General features: G+C 37.2%; 1 protein-coding gene across 4 annotated transcripts in view; it reads right to left on the reverse strand.

Moving 5' to 3' along the window:
• The window catches only part of RAPH1 (Ras association (RalGDS/AF-6) and pleckstrin homology domains 1), a 107,627-nt gene that overhangs the window by 24,804 nt on the left and 61,063 nt on the right, over positions 1–21,760 (reverse strand). For 3 of the 4 annotated variants that reach the window (XM_025404928.1, XM_025404931.1, XM_025404930.1), the window contains exons 5-9: positions 18,812–18,892; positions 12,255–12,329; positions 3,876–3,953; positions 3,275–3,434; positions 1,941–2,062 (exon numbers count right to left, since the gene is read on the reverse strand). In XM_025404928.1, coding sequence (XP_025260713.1) covers positions 1,941–2,062; positions 3,275–3,434; positions 3,876–3,953; positions 12,255–12,329; positions 18,812–18,892 — 516 coding nt within the window. The remainder of the gene's footprint in view (positions 1–1,940; positions 2,063–3,274; positions 3,435–3,875; positions 3,954–12,254; positions 12,330–18,811; positions 18,893–21,760) is intronic. The other variant, XM_025404929.1, reaches the window with a different exon arrangement.

The raw sequence follows: 21,760 nt of genomic DNA on the forward strand, positions 1-21,760 counted from the left end.
CTGGCCACTTGTCATAAACTGTCCTCACCCAGACTGTGAGGTGATATTACATTCAACAGCTGGCCAATATGTTTTGGGATAGCTAATGAAAGCTACAGTTAAAGGATCTGAAAGATTTAGAAATATACTGATCTAGGTGCAGAAAATTTATGTTCTGGCTTTTTAAGAAGAAATCCCAAATTCTCTGGGACTCATTTATTAATAATCTCATTTACTTGACTCAACTAAAAATCTGAATTCTGGCTAGGCACGATGGTTCACACCTGTAATCCCAGCACTTTGGGAGGCCAAGGCGGGCAGATCACGAGGTCAGAAGTTCGAGACCAGCCTGACCAACATGGTGAAACCCCGTCTCTACTAAAAACACAAAATTAGCCAGATGTGGCGGCATGCACCTGTAGTCCCAGCTACTCAGGAGGCTGAGGCAGGAGAATCGCTTGGAGGAGGAGGTTGCAGTAAGCCAAGATCATACCACTGACTCCAGCCTGGGTAATAATGCGAGACTCCGTCTCAAAAAAACAAACAAAAACAAAAAGCAAACAAACAAACAAAAAAACTGAATTCTACTCATTAGTACACAGTCATCCCTTGTTGTCCATAGGAGATTGATTCTAGGACCTCCCCTGTATACCAAAATCTGCTGATGCTTAAGTCTCTTATAAAAATGGGGTCACATCTGCATATAACCTATGCAAATTCTCCCTTGTACTAGAAATAATCTCTAGATTACTTATAATAACTAATACAATGCCTACATATCACTTAATTTGCATGAATTCAATGCAGTATTCAACACGTGGCTTATTCAAGTTTTGTTTTTTGGAACCTGAATTATTTTTCTGAATATTTTAGATCTGCAGTTGGGTGAATCCACAGATGCAGAACCCATGGATATACAGGGCTGACTGTAATTATTATTATTATTATTATTATTATTATTTGAGACGGAGTCTCAGTCTGTCACCCAGGCTGGAGTGCAGTGGCACTATCTCGGCTCACTGCAAGCTCCGCCTCCCAGCTTCAGGCCATTTTCCTGCCTCAGCCTCCCGAGTAGCTGGGACTACAGGCGCCCGCCACCACGCCCGGCTCATTTTTTGTATTTTTAGTAGAGACGGGGTTTCACCGTGTTAGCCAGGATGGTCTCGATCTCCTGACCTCGTGATCTGCCCACCTCGGCCTCCCAAAGTGCTGGGATTACAGGCGCAAGTCACTGCGCCCGGCCTGTAATTATTTTTCATAACTGCCTACAAAAAGATCTGTTGATACCCCCAAATATGTATTTTTCACTAAAACATCCGGAAAAGACATGTCATGATTAAGCCACCTGAAGCATAACTATGCAATACCTTTAACACTGCTGCTATTTTTCCTTATTACTACTTTTTACTGTGGAGTTGTTTTCCCTCACCTACTGAATTTTGTAAAATGTCTAGGTATTGGGAAGTATTAACTCAAACATTATTTTGGAATAAGGAAAGATGTCAAATAAATCTAAGTATGTTTATTAGAATGTAGAGCCATTTGTAATCAAGGTTACTAGGATGTTTAAAAAGAAGTGTCAACTGGATAAATGACTGGAGTAGAGAAGTACTTTTCTTTGATGAGATGACAAACTCACCAAATAAACAGCTGGGTTCAACACAGCTCTGGATTACAGAGCCAAAAGACCTGGTAACTCACTAGAGCTAACTTCTGCTTCCGAAAGGGCTCACCCCATCTGGTTCTGGAGGACTGGGAACCTCTTTGGGGCCTAACACGTAGGCACCAGCTGACTTTCCGCAGCAGCAGCAGCAGCAGCAGATGATGCTCCTATAGGATTTTGCAGGTATATCGCTCCAACCAGGTGTTTACCAGTCCTTTAACTCTATTAACTTAGCAGTAATCAAATAAAATGGAGACATATTTACAAATCCTGACCTCTGTAAGTTGTTTCCTCTTACCTGTGGGTTTTTGAAAAGTGCGTATTTTTCTATACGCTCCATAAATATAAGCTTGTTTTGGCTATCTCTTGTCCAGTTAAGAAGATTTTCAACCAAGTTTTCATGGTCTTCAAAGATTCTCTCTGTCCCAAAATAAAATATCCATATTTTGTTAGTATTCATTAGAGTTGCATGAAAGACATGAAACTTTGTGAGGTAGTTAACCTCAGAACCAAGTAGTCTTAACTGACATTTTAGCAACTAAAAATTATCTGGTCTTCCCTAATTTTTCCAACAAAGAAATATGCCTTAATTATGTTAAGTGACATAACTAAGATCACACAGCTGATATATGGAAGAACTAGGACTAGAATCTAGGCTTTCTGACTTGCAGTACACCATTCTTCAGTCTTAAACATTTTCCTATCCCACCCTTAAAAATAAAACATTAGTTACATCTTACAAGTTTCAATATCAAGTATTTCCAATTGTACTTAGTTCTTGGCATTTAAAACATTTCCAAGATGATTTCTTCTTTGATCCATGACTGTTGTTTAATCTTAAATGTAGGTGTATTTTCTAATTTCCAAATTAGAAATGAAAGAACGTGTCCTGTATACTGAACATATGTTAAAGAACATGTTCTAGATACGGATTCTTTGAAATTTGTTAATGTGTTTTATGTTTCCCCTGAGTCAAATGCTGGTTTAAAGACTTCAGTACAAATTCAAATTAACATAATAATCTTTAGTAAATGCATCAGTCTATCCAGTTCTTATCTGAAGAAAAAAACTATTTTGTTACCTTTTTAAAACACTTTGTTTTAGCCATTATAAAATCTGAAGTGAACTAGAAATGATCTTGTATTCAAAGAACTCTTAAAATACTTCAGAAAAAAATAATGTAAAGAAGCCAAATTATGAAAGGTAATTTTACCGAAAAAATATATAAAGATGCGGCCACGTGTGGTGGTTCAAGCCTGCAATCCCAGCACTTTGGGAGGCCAAGGTGGGCGGATCACAAGGTCTGGAGATCAAGACCATTCTGGCCAACAGGTGAAACCCCATCTCTACTAAAAATACAAAAAATTAGTCAGGTGTGGTGGCGCACGCCTGTAGTCCCAGCTACTAGGGAGGCTGAGGCAGAATAATTGCTTATACTGGGGGCAGCGGCTGCAGTGAGCTGAGATCGCATCATTACACTTCAGTCTGGGAGACAGAGTGAGACTCTGTCCCCAGAAAAATAAAAATAAAATAAAAACATATATCTATAAAGGTAACTTGAAATGTTTTATCAACATGAAAACTGATGAAGTTACACAAAAATTATAAAGCAATTAAAGCAATATTACTAACCCATTTGTAATTCAGAAACAGTTTCTACCAGTGACCAGTCTAAACTATAACCGCAGTGGGATTTGTCCATTAGGTTATCCAGTACTTGTCTTACTGTTTGCCTCTCATCCACCATCATTGTTTTAGAACTGTCATCAGACATGTGGACTCTAATCACCAGCTATAACAGGTAAAAAGAAAAGTAAATGAACACTAAAAAATGGCATTCTAGAAAAGGCACTCATCTGATATCAAATAAAATTTGGATTAATGTATTTGTATATAAATTAAAACACAAATAATGACTCATTATGCAAAAATATAGGCTAAAAATCAGACATCAAATACCCTGTTTAAGTAAATTTAAAGCATTTTAAAAATATTAACAACAGATAAGGTTATAATGTTATGATTACTCCTTTAGGAGAATTCAGAACCAGAAAATTACTCCTTTTATAATGCATTTTACCCACAAAAAATACTACATGTGAAAAATATATTACTAGGAAGAAATGCCTCTGTATCTCTCCCCATCTCAGAGGTACATTACATAAACAAGGCAATTCTTTACAAATCCGTAACACATAAGAAATCCCAAACCAGGAAGAGGCCCACATATCACCTTTTTCACTTGTGCTTCTTTAATTTTCTCTAGGGCAACTCTGATCTTCTCAGCTTTCAATTTTGCTGCCTGCTCCTCCTGTGAACACAAAGCATTTCAGATAAACAATGCTAAGATGATGAAATATTTGAGAAATATTTTTTATCCTTAAGGATGTTCTTAGCAATGAATTTCATTAAGAATATAACTTCACACAGAGCACATTTTAAAAATAACTGTTCACAAAGAGCAGACATATTGTAAAGAAACATTTTATAGATGCAGACTTGAAGATGTCTTACAATAGGCATTTCTACATCCAATATTCTAGAGGAAAAAAAGAACTCTGTGATGTAGTAAATTACCAAATTTGATTTTGTCAATGTGAAGCAGATGAATTTCAGGTTCTGGGGTAGGAGAAAAATGAACACGTAGTGGCCATCTTTGGGTCTGACAATTTGTTTTACCTGCACAATCCCTCAACTCTGAATTTACACTTCCTCCAAAGTAACGGCAAGCTCTTGCATACTAATGTTCTGCTCTGTTACAGTGAAAGTGTCACTGTCACAAAAAAATCTTCAGCAAAAAAAATATCTGCCTATTTACAACCATATAAAAACCCTTTAAAAAATAAAAAATGTAGGTACAATCTCATTAATACACCAATACAATATAAGAAGCTGTCTTACTGCATAAGTTTCACTCTGCTTTGGAAAGTCATACAATGTAATCAATGTCTTATGTCAGTAAATTCAAAATTTGTTTCTATTAATTCACTGACCATATTTTTAAATGCTAAATATGATTTTCCAAATAACTTAAAATTTCTAGTAACTTCTACCTCAGAAAGATTAAAAAGAGTAATAAAAATTATAACTACTAAAAATATACTTAAACCATTTGTATATTTTTTTCTGAATTAGCACATAGTACTCTAATACTGGTACTTAACTTGTAATTTCCAGCAATAGACCATAATATGCTGTGGCATTAATCTCCAATTTAAAAAAACTTGCATAAGTAAACTTTTGTTTATAAAGGATTATTTTCTATTTCTAGGCTTTTGATTACTCTGGAAAATATCTAAGAAAAATAAAAACTTCTTGGTTGGGCGCATTGGCTCATGTCTATAATCCCGGCACTTTGGGAGGCTGCAGCGGGAGGATCACTTGAGGTCAGGAGTTGGGAGACCAGCCCGGCCAGCTTGGTGAAACCCTGTCTCTAATTAAAATACAAAAACTAGCTGCGCTTGGTGGCGTGTGCCTGTAATCCCAGCTACTTGGGAGGCTGAGGCAGGAGAATACTCGAGCCCGGGAGACAGAGGCTGCAGTGAGCTGAGATTGTGCCACTGCACTCCAGCCTGGGCAACGGAGCGAGACTCCATCTCAAAAAAAAAAAAAAAAAAAAAAGACAGAAAAATGGAAACTTCCACCTTAAATATTCCTTTATTTAAGTCTAAGAAGAAAAAACCTAATCATATCAGCCAAACTTTATCCTCTTTGCATTGTGGTGAAAACCACAATCCATATGTTATTCATTAAAAAGCTAAAGCTTCCAGCGCAAAAAACAAAAAGAGAAACTCAATTCAGTTCACAGATTTATCTGTCTGCCTAAATCCTGTTGGCTTTCTTATTTATGAATTGCTTTTCTTTCTATTTTATACTCTAGGCTGTCTCCCATCATTTCAAGCTTAGGATTTACTATTTTGTGGAACAGAGAGGAAAACAGTGGTTAGGGAAGGCAGTGGGCTTGGTTGCCAGAAATCGGATCCCTTCCAATGAAAGGAGCCAATGAATTAACATAATAACCAGGGTCTGGAAATACTATCTGTAAACTCAATTAGGCAGAAAACAAAGAACTTTATTTTTTAAATGGAGAGGGCTAAGACAAGACTCAATTCTTATAGTATTATATATTCCTCTGACTAAAAGATTAAATCATCCTATTTTTAAAAAATCCTTTATGCAAATAAACAAATAGCAGAATTATAAAACATGTTGATTACATTTTCAGACACAAATTTTTCTCTTTTTAAAACAAGCTATGAAATGAGAAAACTAAATTACTGTCATTAAAACTCTCAGTTTTTAGAATTATGAGTCTTAGAGAAACAAATTGTTAGGTAAATTACCAAAACTTATATGCATTTTTGATGAACAGAGCACTACTTTATAAAGGAATCTGTAATACTTCCATTTTCCAGCAGTTTTTATGAAATTAGTTACTTGACACATTTAGGGGAAGAGAAAGAAGGCGGCAGAAGTTTCATGAATATTTTCTCAATGGGATAATGATCTTATTATATTCTTCATGGCTCATTTGCCGCATCCTTATATTGGCATGAATTGCAAAGAAAGTTTACTGAGGTATATTTGCAAGTTTCACTTCATACCCCTGAAAAGTAAATTTAAAGTCTGAAGAGGAAAAACTGATATGTGGAATCAATATTTTGTATATTTGGAATACAAACATGAACAACAACTTCTTTTTTTTTTCTTTTTTTTTTTTGAGATGATGGAGTTCTCGCTGTGTTGCCCAGGCTGGAGTGCAGTGGGACGACCTTGGCTCACTGCAACCTCCACCTCCTGGGTTTGAGAGTCTCCTGCCTCAGCCTCCCGAGTAGCTAGGATTACAGGTGCCCACCACAATGCCCGGCTAATTTTGTATTTTTAGTACAGACAGGGTTTTGCCATGTTGGTGAGACTGGTTTCAAACTCCTGACCATAGGTGATCTACCTGCCTCGACCTCTAAAAGTGTTGGGATTACAGGCGTGAGCCATCGCGCCCAGCCAAGCATGAACTTCTAAAAGGTCAAATTCTTTACGGTATTATATAATCTATAAATTTAACATTTTAAAAGTTTAGAAGATGCCCTCAAAGCTGAACATATTTCTGAGAAAAAAAGGAATATTCAAGAGATTAAGACAAGGCATAAACTGGGAGAAAAAATATTTGCAAAAGACATTATCTGATAAAGAACTGTTATATAAAAAAAAGAGAGAGCTCTTAAAATTCTTTATAGGCAAAAGACCTGAAAAGATACCTCACTAAAGTGACAGCTAGTAAATAAGCATATAAAAAGATGCTCAACATTATTTGTCATTAGGGAATTACAAGTAAAATGAGATACCCCTACACACCTATCAGAATGGCCAAAATCCAAAACACTGACAACACTAAATACTGGCAAGGATGTGGAACAATAGGAACTCTCATTCATTGCTAATGAGAATGTAAAATGGTACAGCCACTTTGGAAGACACTTTTGGCAGTTTTTTACAAAACTAAATGTACTCTTACCATACAATTCAATTCAGCAATTGTGCCCCTTGGTATTTACCCAAATGAGTTGAAAACTGATGCCTACAAAGACATGCACATAGATGTTTATAGCAACCTTATTCATGAGTGCCAAAACTTGGAAGCAACAAAGACGTCACCCAGTAAGTAACAGATAAACTATGGTGCATCCTGACAATGGAATATTATTCAGCACTAAAATGAAATGAGCTCTCAAGCCATGAAAGATATGAAGGAACATTAAGTGTGTAATACTAAGTGAAAGAAGCCAATCTCAGAAAGCTATTTAGTGTACAAATCTAACTACATGACACCGGAAAAGCCAAAACCATAAAGACAATAAAAAGATCAGTGGTTGCCAGGGATTAAGGAGGAAGGAGGAATGAATAGGCAGAGCACAGAGGATTTAACGGCTGTGAAATTATTCTGTATGATAATACAATGGTGGATACATGTTATCATATCTATTTGCCAATGTGCATAGAATGTACAACACCGGCCAGGCATGGTGGCTCATGCCTGTAATCCCAGCACTTTGAGAGGCCGAGCGGGTGGATAAGGAGTTGAAGACCAGCCTGGCCAAAGTGGTGAAACCCTGTCTCTACTAAAAGTACCAAAATTAGCCGGGTGCAGTGGTGGGCACTTGTAAACATAGCTACCCAGGAGGCTGAGAAAGGGAGAATTGCTTGAAACTGGAAGACGGAGGTTACGGTAAACAGATCACACCACTGCACTCCAGCCTGGGCAACACAGCAAGACTCCATCCCCCGCCCCCCCGCCAAAAAAAAAGTGACACAACAGACATAGGGATTAAACAAAGAAGAGACCTGTGTAATCAACTAACATACATTAAACCAATTAGATTTCCTAACCATCAATAAGAATTTTTATAAAGCAGCTAGATGGAGGCTATTTTAACAAATCCAAATCTAGCCGCTCTTCCATTTGCTCAAAATGCTACTCTTTATGCTTACATAGATTGGTCCAGGTTAAAACTGTATGAAATTAAGAGCTGGTTTAATTTCAACACAGGCATATTTTAGTTTATACTTCTCTAGTTTTATTCAAGGATAATCCTTGCTAGCAGCCTTCTGAAGAAACAGAACTGATCATGATACCTCTTTTAGAGTCTGAATATCATCCCTGGAACAAAACTGGAAATGAAAATGTTTATGTCAAATTGCAAGACTCCTAATATTTTTATGCTTCCTGTGGGTAATAAGCTCTTTCTCAGAGAGCTCTATTTGTGTCTACTATATTTAAGCAAACACCATATCTTTTAACTGGGGAAAACAGAAATTGTCTTAAGCTCATGGGGTGTTGTATAATACAGGAAAAATAAATAAATGTTTGCTGATATGTTTAGATGACATACTTAGAAGACCTCCAATAGTTTATTTATAAAGCCAACGCAAATCTACATTCAATGTTTATAGCACAAGTTTAATACAAAAGACAAAGCTTTATTCATCTCATGTTCTGCTGCCAAAGTCAGGTGTTAAGTCTTCTGCCCCATATCCTTTGACTATCCCTTTCTTCACAACTATGCTAAACATAGGTAAAAAACACCTCGCACATGTAAAAACTTAAATTTCTCTCCCATACCTTCTCTTAAAAGAGCAAGAGACAATCTACTTTCTACTGAAAAACTCCTCTATGGCTATCAATAATCACCAAATACCAAGCCTCCTCAAATTTACATAAAGGACAAAAACTATGTGAATATCCTATGATTAAATGAAAGCCAACAGTGTTACAACTTTCTCTATGCTGTAAAAATTAGAATACTTACAGAAAGTGCTACTGTTGCTAACTTGTTCCTTCAACTGAGAAGCTTAAGATTTGTAGGTTCAGAACAAACCCAGTTGAAATTAAGGGGCTAAACAGGGGTTAATAATTCCTTCAGGATCTAGTTTATTTCATAGATTGCAATACAAAGTTATGTAAATTCAAAGAGAACTTGGAGTGATATAAACAGTTTAAGGGTCATTAAATAGTTTATTATATAACACTGCTTAGAATCAAAATAATTAACAGTAACAACTATAGCTGATCGAACAACGTGAGTCTGAGCTACTACTGTCCTTATATGCAAATGTTTTTCTGTAAATATATGTGACCCTCCATACTGGAGGGTTCTGCATTCCCAACTAAACTCAGATAAAAAATTCAGTATTCTCAGGATGCAAAATTCCCTATACAGACCAGGCATGGTGGCTCATACCTGTAATCCCAGCACTTTGTGAGGCTGAGGCGGGCAGATCACCTGAGGTCAGGAGTTCAGGACCAGCCTAGCCATCACAGTGAAACCCCGTCTCTATCAAAAAACAAAAATACAAAAATTAGCTGGGCGTGGTGGCGCATGCGTATAAATCCCAGCTACTCGGGAGGCTGAGGCAGGAGAATTGCTTGAACCTGGGAGGTGGAGGTTGCAGTGAGCCAAGATGGCACCACTGCACTCCAGCCTGGGCAACAGAGCAAGATTCTGTCTCAAAATAATAATAAAAATTTTTAAAATTCGCTATATAGAGGACGACTTTTCACGTCCAAGGTCTCAGGACCAACTTCAGGACTTGTGTATGTATGTGCAGGTTTTGGTATCAATGTAGGTCCTGGAAGCAATTCCCTTTGTATACCAAGGAATGACTGTGGTTTATTTTTAAACTTTTTGGTTTTTTGGCAGGGGGATAGGGTCTCACTCTGTCGCCCAGGCTAGAGCGCAGCAGTGTGATCATGGCTCACTGCAGCCTTGACCTCCCAGGCTCAGGTGATTCTCCCACCTCAGCCTCCTGAGTAGCTGGGACTACAGGCATGCACCACCATGCCAGGCTAATTTTTGTATTTTTTTGTAGAGATGGGGTTTCGCTATGTTCAGCAGGCTGGTCTTGAACTCCTGGACTTGAACTCCACCTGCCTTAGCCTCCCAAAATGCTGGGATAACAGGCATGAGCCACTGACCATGTTTATCCAAAACTTGCAAAAAATAACACTGCCTATGGTAGGAACTTTGTTTTGTTCACTGCTGTATCTCCAGGGTCATAAACATTGTCTGGCACATAATAGATACTCAGTAAATATTTGTTGAATGGATAAATGAAGTTATTTATTCTTTTCAATAGTTTCCAGCTACAGTTAGAGAAAAATAAGGCCTCGGTGTGGCTTGAGTAATCTGGCTTCTCCTGCCTACCTCTCCAAACCCAAATCAAGACACTTGCACTTTCACTCAACTAGGGTGACTCTGGCAAAATGGTCTTTTTTCAACTGCTCAAACATGCCAAGCTCTTTCCCTTGACCTATGTACATGGAACACTCCCTTAAGCCCCAGGCTGGCTTCTTTGCATCCTCCAGGCTTTAGCTTAAATGTTACCCTCCTAGAACCCTCTGATCTCATCATCTAAATAAAAATGTACCCCTAATCTTTTCCCCAGTATGTTCTACTCGTTTCCTTCATAGCACTTAACATGATTTAGAACTTCTTTACATGCTTGCTTGTCACCATTTATCATCTATCTTCATAAACAGACTGTGAGCTCCTGAGGGTGAGGAATAGGTATACTTTATGTAATGTTCTATCCCAGCACCCAGCAGGTCACAGCTCAGTAAGTATTGTTGAATTGGCAATGAAAATGGTAAAATGGTAAACTTAATCTGAGAGCCGTGTATAAAATGGATTGGAAGGGGGACAGGTAATAATAAAGAGCTAAGAGTGAGCCTGTAGTAGAGTGGTGGTAATGGGAATGCAACAAATGGGTGAGCTCAGTAAATCCTGCAGATTAAGACAAGCTTCATTAGAAATTGGAGACATTAAATGAGAAGAAAGGTAGCAAAGATGATCAGAGGGTTCAAACCTGGTAATTAGGAGAATGTCAGCATCCTAAACAGAAACAGAAGAGATGATGACTGATGTAAATTATGGAGCCCAGGGATAATGGAGGTAAGCTAAACACCTGTGGGATTTAAGGTGTTTGTAAGATGTTGGTGGTCTTCCAGGAAATGCCTAACAGCTGTTTGGAAATGTGCTCTTGGGAGACAGATCCATCTAAAATAGAGATCCTAGTTGAAGATACATGTGTGGAGTCTAGGGAAAGAGAGTAAATAAAGAACGAAGAGGGGACAGCTGAGGAAAAGGGAAAAAGAGCTATGACCAGCTTAGACTTCTACACTTCCCTGATCTTTAAATTTCTACCAGCACGCATAGATCTGCTTTAAAAACAGAAACTCAGGGTTGAGAGAGGGTCCCACTGCTGACTTTGTTAAAGGGTCTTTTCTTTGAGCTGCTTCTTGGGGAGATTTTCATTTTGGTTTACCATCTTCTTTTATAAATATACAAGGTTAGAAAGAAATTAAAGCAAACAAACCTCAGATACAGTAACAACAACTTAGGGACATTACCCATAACTATGTATATTTTTCAGAAATAAGTCTGATATTCTTGAATATAACATTATTTAAATAAGCTAATGAAATAAAAGCATGACTTAAAAAGAGGTAGAAAGCAATTCAGCTTCCCTACTGTATTATTCCCTAGTTAATGATGACAATGGCTAAAATATTTTAAATGGATATAAAATACCAGCCCAGTGAAAATCTCGCTGAACTGATTCAAAACATTCAAAGGGCAGAGAACCGGGCAATTAAAATTGCAGCTTCCTCTTCCAATTTGACTAAGTTAATATTAACTAAGATTCTGTTTACATGAGTAAATGTTTTAATTAAACGAGGAGGTGATAATATAAATAAAAACTAGGAAGCAAAGGTTGCTAAAGAAACCCAGAGTATGGACAACCATTAGTAGTAAAAGCAACGCTTTTTAGACTTTAAAATGCAATAGTGTCAAACTAGAAAAGGTGCAACACACTTGGGAAAATTAGGCATTTACAAAAGTTTAAAAACTAGTGAAAATTACTGAATATATTTTATACTCTCAATATTGCCTGACAGTCATTAAGATCAGTAAATAATTACCGTCTGTAAAAGAAAAAGTATCTCTATTAATGACAAAGATGCTAGAATAATAATATAAGAGCATGAGCAAAATCAGAAATCATATTCTACCTACAAGGCAGTAAACAGTTACATGCATGTGGAAAGAAGTATCACCTTGGTCAGCAAGTGAGAAGGTTTTCCTGCAATGTTTCTCAGAAGAAGGGAGGTTTCCCTGTCCAGATAGGAGTGCTTGTTCAGAAAAGAGAAAAACAAAAACAAAAAAAGGCAATAACAGAAGTCAGTGGAGGTTTTATGTGTTTAAAACATAAAGCAGACAAAGCAAGAATGATTCTCTATAATTAATCTCATATCTTTTCCCTAAGTTGAGTGAAATATGTCCACAAAGAAAATGTAAAAAAAGAAAAAGAAAAGGAGCAGGGAAGTAAAGACATCACCGTGCCCATAGGCATGTCCCAGCTGACTCCTGCTGATCCCTCCCTCTTTGGGAAATGGGTAGTACATGCAAAGACTGCAGAGCCAGTCTGCCTTCTAGGCCAATGCTCAAGAACGCTGTGCACAGCACACAAATAAATGCATGTCAGAGACCAATGACTAAACTTCCTTTCTCTTGTTAAAGCCTATCAAGACCTATATGGCTTTAAATAGCATATTTTGATTAGAATAAGATGACATCATTTTTAAAAGCTTCTTCAAGTATTTCTGGTCAATTCAATGATAGCTGCACCAAGAGGAAAAATATTCATCAATATTTTGCCTAATGGATACACCTGTTTTCAGTAAAACTTTATTAACCCACTCATTATTATCAGAATAAAAATAGGAGTACACTGCACAGTAAAGAATTTGCAGAGCAAATGAATGACATGAACAAAATATTCAGAAGCGTCACACACTTAAATTAATTCAAGTAATTGTTTTCGTGAAAATAATTTGTAAATGGTATGGAACTTATCATTCTCCCCTTAGTAACTTTTCACGGTAACATGTTGTAAGATAATACAATTGTATTTTATTTATCCTTAAATTGTAGTTGTTTTGATATATACAGGTAATTTGGACTGGCCTCTCATGAAAAAATTCCAAATTAGTATTTAACAGTACATAGTTACTAATCACCATTTTAAAAAACGTACAATACAGCTGAGTAAAAGTATAGAAAATATTCTGTTATATTTTATAAATGTAAATATAGGTCAAGTTATTCTTGGAAATTCTTTGGAAAGAAACTAATGCAAATACTGGAGCAGCACCCCCTATAAGAAAGTACATGGTCCCTAGAACTTTGGGAGGCCGAGGCAGGCAGATCTCCTGAGATCAGGAGTTTATGACCAGCCTGGTCAACATGGTGAAACCCCATCTCTACTAAAAATACAAAAATTAGCTGGGTGTGCTGGCAGGACCCGGTAATCCCAGCCACTCAGGAGGCTATGGCAGGAGAATTGCTCGAACTTGGGAGGCAGAGGTTGCAGTGAGCTGAAATTGTGCCACTGCACTCCAGCCTGGGCAACAAGTGAAACTCTTGTCTCAAGGAAAAAAAAAAGAAAGTACATACATGGTCATAGATAAAATACACTGCTTCAAGATTAAAAACATGTTACAGAAGACAATACAATCTTTGCTTACATCTATACTATGCTAAGCTTGCTATATGGTATTTTATTGCCTGCATTTTTAAAGCTGTGTTTTAATGCAAGGTAAACTTTATAAGCATACCTGCCCCTCTCACCCATTCCTTACTAAAAAAAAAAAAAACAAAAAACCTAATGTCCAATTTTTTTTAATTGGACATATTCATCAAGATTAGCACTAACAAAGTCAAACAATAACAAGAACATAGAAGACTATCCCTAGGTCCTCATTTAACTAGATTGTGTAGTCCTCTTAAAGGTAAGGCTGATTGGCTTCTCCATAAAGACACTAGGTAAGTAGTAATTTCTGAAAATTCAATTTAGTTTGAGGTTAATGCTCAGCCAAGGAGGGAGGGAACTGGGAAAAACAAAGAACAAAAAGCACAATTTACAAGAGTAGCCATTCTTTGGTTTCTTTAGTTCTCTTATTTTTATTTTTTTTAGGACAGAGTCTCCCTCTCTCACCCAGACTGGAATGCAGTGATGTAATCTCAGTTCACTGCAACCTCCGCCTCCCAGCTTCAAGCAATTCTCCTGCCTCAGCCTTCTAAGTAGGTGGGATCACAGGCACAGGCCATCACACCCAGCTAATTTTGTATTTTTAGTAGAGACAGAGTTTCGCCATGTTGGCCAGGCTGGTCTTGAACTCCTGACCTCAGGTGATCCGCCCGGCTTGGCCTCCCAAAGTGCTGAGATTATAGGTGTGAGCCACTGTGCCCAGCCACGTTTCTTTACTTCTTTAATAAACTTGGTTTCACTTAAAAATAAAAGAGCAACTATAACTTTCATTGCTCTTATTCCCATTCATTTTTAGCTATTCAAATATAATGAAGAAAAATGTAGTTACACAATTACTATGTAAAACATATAACATGTATTTTAAGAAATTACTTTCTTGAAAACTTACTGCTACTTATCTTATAAAAGTTACTTTTTTAGAAAAATGATCTCCAAGTGAGTAGATTATCTATATTCAGATAATTATATTTCAAATTTAAAAAAATAAAATCTGCCTCAGGCCATCAAAACAAAGTATGATTTGGTAAATGTAATTCCAAATATCAAATTCAAATTTAAGCTCTTAAAAAAAAAACCACAAGATTTCATCGGCTCTCAAACTCATGACCTCAAGACTTTAAGTCACCAAAAAAACTGATAATTTGGTAAGTATGAGGCAATGATATTTAACTGTATCTGTTTAATGACACAGAAATAGAAGTCTATTTTGAAATATTAAGATATTTAAATAGCTTCAAATAAAAAGAGGGTAATCGTTATGGTTGGTGGTCCCAAAATATGCCACATTCAAAAAATGAGACCACAAACAATAGCTAAACATGATCATAAATCATATCCCGCGTGGATGGTTATGTAGCTATTCACTATTTAGTTACTAGCAGTGAGGAAGGCCAGATCTCCAGGTTCTATTCAAACTATAGGCTATTTGTAGCAGAAACAACAAACATATAGAAACCAGAAGCAGCAGACTCCACTGGGCATGGTGGCTTGAACTATAATCCCAGCTACTCAGGAGGCTTAGATAGGAGGACCACTTTTGAGCCCAGGAGCTTAAGGCTGCAGTGAGCTAGGATTATGCCACTGCATTCCAGCCTGGGCAACAGAGCGAGACCTTGTCTCAAAAAATAAAGTATCTTCCTCCAACTGGTACCAGTCATAACGTTGATCCTAGAATTCCTTGCTCTTCAGAAAAAAGGGACGGGGTGGGGTGAAACTGGTAACTGGAAGGAAGCAAGAGGGATGAGAAGAGTGCTGCACAGCTGAAGGACTAAGGAGAGTAAATTATGTGGTTTTAAAACTACATAATTTCTACCAGGGCCATATTATCAGTGAAACATTTTAAACTGCAGAAATTGTGGTTTTGGGTCAGAAACAAGTTGTGTATTTTTCACCCTTGATTACAGGGGAAAAAATCAGGGCTGTGTCTTTGTGGGTTGCTCTGCTATGGAGATCAGCAGTTACTGTGACTGAGTAAGGCCAGTCTGTTTAGAAATATATTTTAAACGTTTAGTTAAAAAAAAAATTATGGTTTGGGCATGGCATCCAATCAGCCTTCAGTCTTGGTTTACGTTGCGAGTTAACAAAAATGCATACAGCTTCATATAAACAGGGCCTTCTTATATTTTCTTTTATTTACCAACTATAGACACAAAGTCAGGAGTTTATTTTTAATCCATTTTATTGATTTATTTTATTTCTCTCTTTTCCTCTTCATTTATTCAACCATTTTTTAGGCTCTAACTTTTGAGCGTGGAACCATGCCAGCATTAGAGATGCAAAGGTGACCAAGATGGGCATTCCTTGCCTCACAGAATGTAGTCTAATAGGGAGATGCAGACCAACTTGCAACTACAAAACAGTGTGTTAAGTGGTAGGTGAGCAAGGAGACAAGTATCTAACCCCAAATTAGGGGCTTAATAAAGTAATTCTGAAAAAGCTACAGTCCTGGAGGATGATTAAGAGGCTGCTGGGGTCGCGGTGTGAGGGAGTGTGGCAGAGTAGAAACAGAGGGCAAAGGGATATTTGAGACCAATGGTTCTCAAAAGAGGGTAGTTCTGCTCTCAAGCAGGAATTTCAGAAAATGTTGAGGACATTCTGGGCTGCCACAATGAAGAGGAGAGGGAGAGTTACTGGTATTTATTGGGAAGTCAAAAATGCTAGATGCCTTGCGAGCATGGTACAATGTCAATAACAACAAAAGTCCCACATTCCACGTGATTGTTAAATGTCCTTATACGGAGAGTCGTAGAGATGGGAAATCTTGTTTACAACAATCTGAGCTTAGAATCTAATTTCATTTTACATATAAAAAGTGTTTTTGCATGATTTTAATATTGAATGAATTTTCCAGGAGTGCTATTACCCTCTAAAATAAATTGAAAGAAGTCTGCACTTTCTTTTGTTCTGAGTTTACAAAGAGCTGTTCATAATGTTGGAAAATAATTTCACCAATGGAAAACTAGCTTGAAATAAGAGTTGCCAGTACCACAACTGGCAGTGTACACTCTGTCACATGCCAGCAAATGTAAGTTAAAAGCTAAATAATATTAAATTAGTGAAAACATGAAATTAACTTTATTAGTAAAAATTGTTTTAAAATATTTCATACTACTGTTGTCATATTTAAAATATATAGCACAGAAGGCCAGGAGTGGTGGCTCACGCCTATAATCCCAGCACTCTGGGAGGCTGAGGCAGGTGGATCACTTGAGGTCAGGAGTTTGAGACCAGCCTGGCCAACATGGCAAAACTAAAAATACAAAATTAGCCAGGTGTGGTGGCGCACTCCTGTAGTCCCAGCTACTTGGGAGGCTGAGGCAGGAGAATCGTTTGAACCCGGGAGGCAGAGATTGCAGTCAGCACCACTGACTATAAAAGATGGCACCACTGTACTATAGCTTTAGCAACAGAGCAAGACTCCACCTTAAAGAAATAAAATATATAGCATGATGAAAAATCTACACTGTAAAAAATCAGGTATCAAATGATTTTATTACTACCATCTCATCCCACATTATAACACTGAAATTATTTTGTCACTACAATTACAAATAATCTTATCTCATTTGCAAGAATTTTACATGTTCCCATTTTCTCTACTTGCCTATAAACTGTCTCAGCACATTATTCCTACTTCAATTAAGATTATTTCCCTTTTTCTCATAGTATATACAAGTATGTCACACATCTGCTATCACTTATCATAACATGTTTCACTTCTAGGGTCCACTTATATTTCTGTTCTTTTTCCTATACTTCTTTAAAAAAAAAAAAAGCCTTCTGATCTCACTTCTCTTAAACCCAAAGTTCTTGATTGTAGGTAGGTGTAAGGTTTGACTACTTCATTATGTCTTTTAATAGTGGCAGCTAAGTATTTACATACTGAAACAGATATATTACTTTATTATAAATTACATTTTCAATATTTCTCCTTCATAGGTGTTGGGGCATTACATTCATATAAAAAGTAGGTATGTAAGTAGGTTATATTATTTACAAATTTCACTTGAACAGTAAAGATGGTGTTAGAAATCATCACAAAGGTAATTTAACATTTTCTGTTAGCCACACTAATTTTAGAAAGTATAAAAAGAAAACACTGAAATGTTCATGTATTTTAGTTAACCAAAAATATCTGAGATTTTAACAAGTAATTAATACAAATAAATTTTGTGGTTTTTGTTTTTTGAGTCTTGCTCCGTCACTCAGGCTGAAGTACAGTGGTGTGATCTCAGCTCACTGCTGTGATCTTGCCTCACTGCAGCCTCCGCCTCTTGAGTTCAAGCAATTTTTCTGCCTCAGCCTCCTGAATAGCTGGGATTACAGGCATGTGCCACCACACCTAGCTAATTTTTGTATTTTTAGTAGAAACGGGGTTTCACCATGTTGGCCAGGCTGGTCTTGAACTCCTGGCCTCAAGTAATCTGCCGGCCTCGGCCTCCCAAAGTGCTGGGATTACAGGTATGAGCCAACACACTCAGACATGAGATTTTTTTACATTTTTGTTTCATAGTAAGTCTTTGAAGTACAGTATGTATTTTTTCCTTACAGCACACCACAATTTGGAGTAACCACATTTTAAATACTTAATAGGAACATGTGGCTAGGGGCTACCATATAGAATAGTACACCTCTGAAGCATCCAGATTTGCCAATCACTGACCAAAGAATACATTTTATTAAGAAAGAAACTAGGCTTTCAGTTAAGCATCAGTGCAGAAGAATCATTCCATTTGGTATCTCTGCTGTAAAGAACAATTAAATTTGTCAGTATCTTAAGAAATTTACAAAAGCTCTTAGTTTCAGAATAAAGAAGGCATGTTGTTTCAGGTTCTAAAACAAAAATTATCTACATCAATTATGCTACCACCTACATAATCATACCAGGAGTATTACTCAATGGTACCCTATCTAAAGTTGCTTATTTGTTTTTGCTAATTTATTAAGTTTGGTTTAATTTTTATTTGAAAAACTGAAGTTATATGAAAAGGTTTCATCATTTGGAGTTCTAACGAATGCTTTCCTCTTCATTAAGTCACGCCATGGCATATTTATAGAACTTACAGGTGTCAGCTCAGCCTGTTCGTCTGTGAAGTCAATATGACGCTTGGCCTGCTTGCTGGAACATCTCAGAGAAATAGCATGCTGTGAAAATGCAGTAAGGAAGAAAATGATAGGTAAAGGAGGTGAAACGGGCAGCTCTCATTAACATGCAGGAAGAGAAAAAGATCAATGAAGTGAAACAAAACAGTAATGAAACAAAATAGTAATGAAAAGTTGCATGCAATTACCTTTCATTCTCTTATATGCAAAAATTATAAAGGTAAGACCCAGATGATCCTAACCCTTGATAATTTAAGGATAACCTCACTCCACTTCTGGACAGTACAGTTCTATGAAATAACTGTGCAGAAACATTATATCCAATACCAATTCATGCTAATAAACCTCAACTGGCCCTTAACCACTGTTTGGCAGTGCTCTTAATTTTTCCCCTTATGTTATGCCTGTTCTAAGTCTCTATGTTCTTCAAGCTTCTAGCTTCCCTCTTCCTTCTCTTCATATGACTGTACTTCCCTCCATGTGAGAAAGCTAAACCCATTTATCATGAGGATCTTCATTAGAATGTACCTTGTAATTATACCCATATTTTTATTCTTCCCTCAAATTCTAGATGAATAAATGTGTTTTGTTTCCCCTTCCAAAGCCAAGCATGTTCTAGATCTCATTCATTCCCCCTCCTAAAGAGAGAGTATCTTTAGTCTCTGATACTTAACTAGATCAGTCCATTGAGGCTGAGGAGAAGAGGAAAGGGTTCAATTCTGGGTACTGTCCTCTTGTTAAACTGTTTCTCCTCTCCACTGCCAAATTCCCTGAATTCGTGCTAGAAGGTGCCTCCTCCACTTCCCAACCACTCATTTATCCCTTAATTTCTTGCAATCTTTCTTTCCTAAAGCCTTCATCCTTTGAGTTATAATGTATTCTGTAATTCATTCTCAAAGTCATCAAGAACTTTTTAATGAAAAAGGTTTTCTGTTTTTTCCATCATAGTTTCTACCATACTGTACCAAAATCACTTGTCTGGTTGTCTATATCCTCCCCTGCACCCCTCTATACAATAAATTATCACTTCATAAGGACATTGTTTTTTGTTGTTGTTGTTTTTGAGATGGAGTCTCACTCTGTCGCCTGGACTGGAGTGCAGTGGCATGATCTCAGCTCACTACAACCTCTGCCTTCCGGGTTCAAGCAATTTTCCTGCCTCAGCCTCCCGAGTAGCTGGGATTACAGGCGCTCGCCACCATGCCTGGCTAGTTTTGTACTTTTAGTAGAGATGGGATGTCACCAGGTTGGCGAGGCTGGTCTTGAACTCCTGACCTCAAGAGATCCACCCACCTCCACTTCCAAAAGTTCTGGGATTACAGGCATGAGCCACTGCGCCCGGCCAACATTGTGTATTATATTCCAGTTTTATCCCTTACATCCCACCACAGTGCCTAGGCACTCAAATATTTACAGAATGTATGAATAACTTTCTACTTGACCTTCATGCCACATGCTTGAAACCAGATCAAGATGGTTTTTGTTTTTCCCTCTGTATTTTCTCATTAAACATACTGTTTCAATTACTACATCAACAGGAGGCCCATCAAATCTATACTGCCAGTGTCCCTTTTCTTAGGAAACAGATACTGAAGTATTAAGGAATATAAGGGAATGATAAATGCAACCAACTCCCAAAGGATTCAGGAAACATAAATACAGACATAGCACAATAATGTGGTAAAATGTTAAAAATTACATGGCTAATGAATTTCATGAGTTCTTTGTACTATTCTTTAAAGGTTTTGTAAGTATAATATTTCAAAATAATTTTTTTAAAAAAATCACTTCTTTCTAGACTCAATCGTGCACAAGTGTCCATCATATTTCCAAATGCTTACTGGTTAAACTTTTTAAAAACCTAAATCTGGGCTGGGCGTGGTGGCTCACGTCTGTAATCCCAGCCCTTTGGGAGGCTGAGGCAGGCAGATCACTTGAGGTCAGAAGTTCGAGACGAGCCTGGCCAACATAGTGAAATCCCGTTTCTACTAAAATTACAAAAAATAGCCAGGAGTGGTGGCTTGTGCCTGTAGTCCCACCCAGCTACTCCGGAAGCTGAGGCAGGAGAATTGCTTGAACCCGGGGGCCAGAGGTTGCAGTGAGCCAAGATGGCGCCATTGCACTCCAGCCTGGGCAACAGAGCGAGATTGTCTCAAAAAAAAAAAAAAAAAAAAAAAGAAAAGAAAAATTAAATCTGAAGTATTCAACAAGAGATGTTAAATGTAAAACAGTACAATGGAATACTATAGCTATTACGCAGTATACCCTTACCAGAAAAGGATATATATGAAATGACAAAAACAATACAAAATAGTAAATAAACAAAGATTAAAAATTTATGTTACATTAACATGAATAAAAAGGGATTATGGAATAATATAGCTTTTTAATGTTAATTAGGTCCATTTCCATAAAGTACCTATTTTCTTACCAAAAAATATTATCTGCTCCAAGTCTAATCTTTGCCTACTCTTTATCACTACTTTCATAAATCAAAATATGTAACAAAAAATGTCCAGTGAGTCTCCCACGGGGAAAAAAATGAATTTAAAGGTCAATTCTCTGTATAAATTTTGCTATAAATTTTCTCAGTTTTGAAACTTTCATTTGTATTACAAAGTGTTGTGTCATTTTGTTTGATAAAAACTTTCTATCAATCTTACAAAAACTCACCACAAATCTCTGCAAAGTTATGAACCACTACTTTCTTGAACTGAATCTATAACATGTTAAAACAAAGTGCCATTTACAAGCCAGAGTCCTTGGGGTGAGGTGGGAATGCACATATTAAAAAGCATTGATCTGGCCAGCCGCAGTGGCTCACGCCTGTAATCCCAGCACTTTGGGAGGCCCAGGCGGGTGAATCGTTTGAGGTTAGGAGTTCGAGACCAGCCTGGTCAACAGGGTGAA

This window comes from Theropithecus gelada, chromosome 12 (genome assembly GCF_003255815.1).
Source record: "Theropithecus gelada isolate Dixy chromosome 12, Tgel_1.0, whole genome shotgun sequence".
NCBI lineage: Eukaryota > Metazoa > Chordata > Mammalia > Primates > Cercopithecidae > Theropithecus > Theropithecus gelada.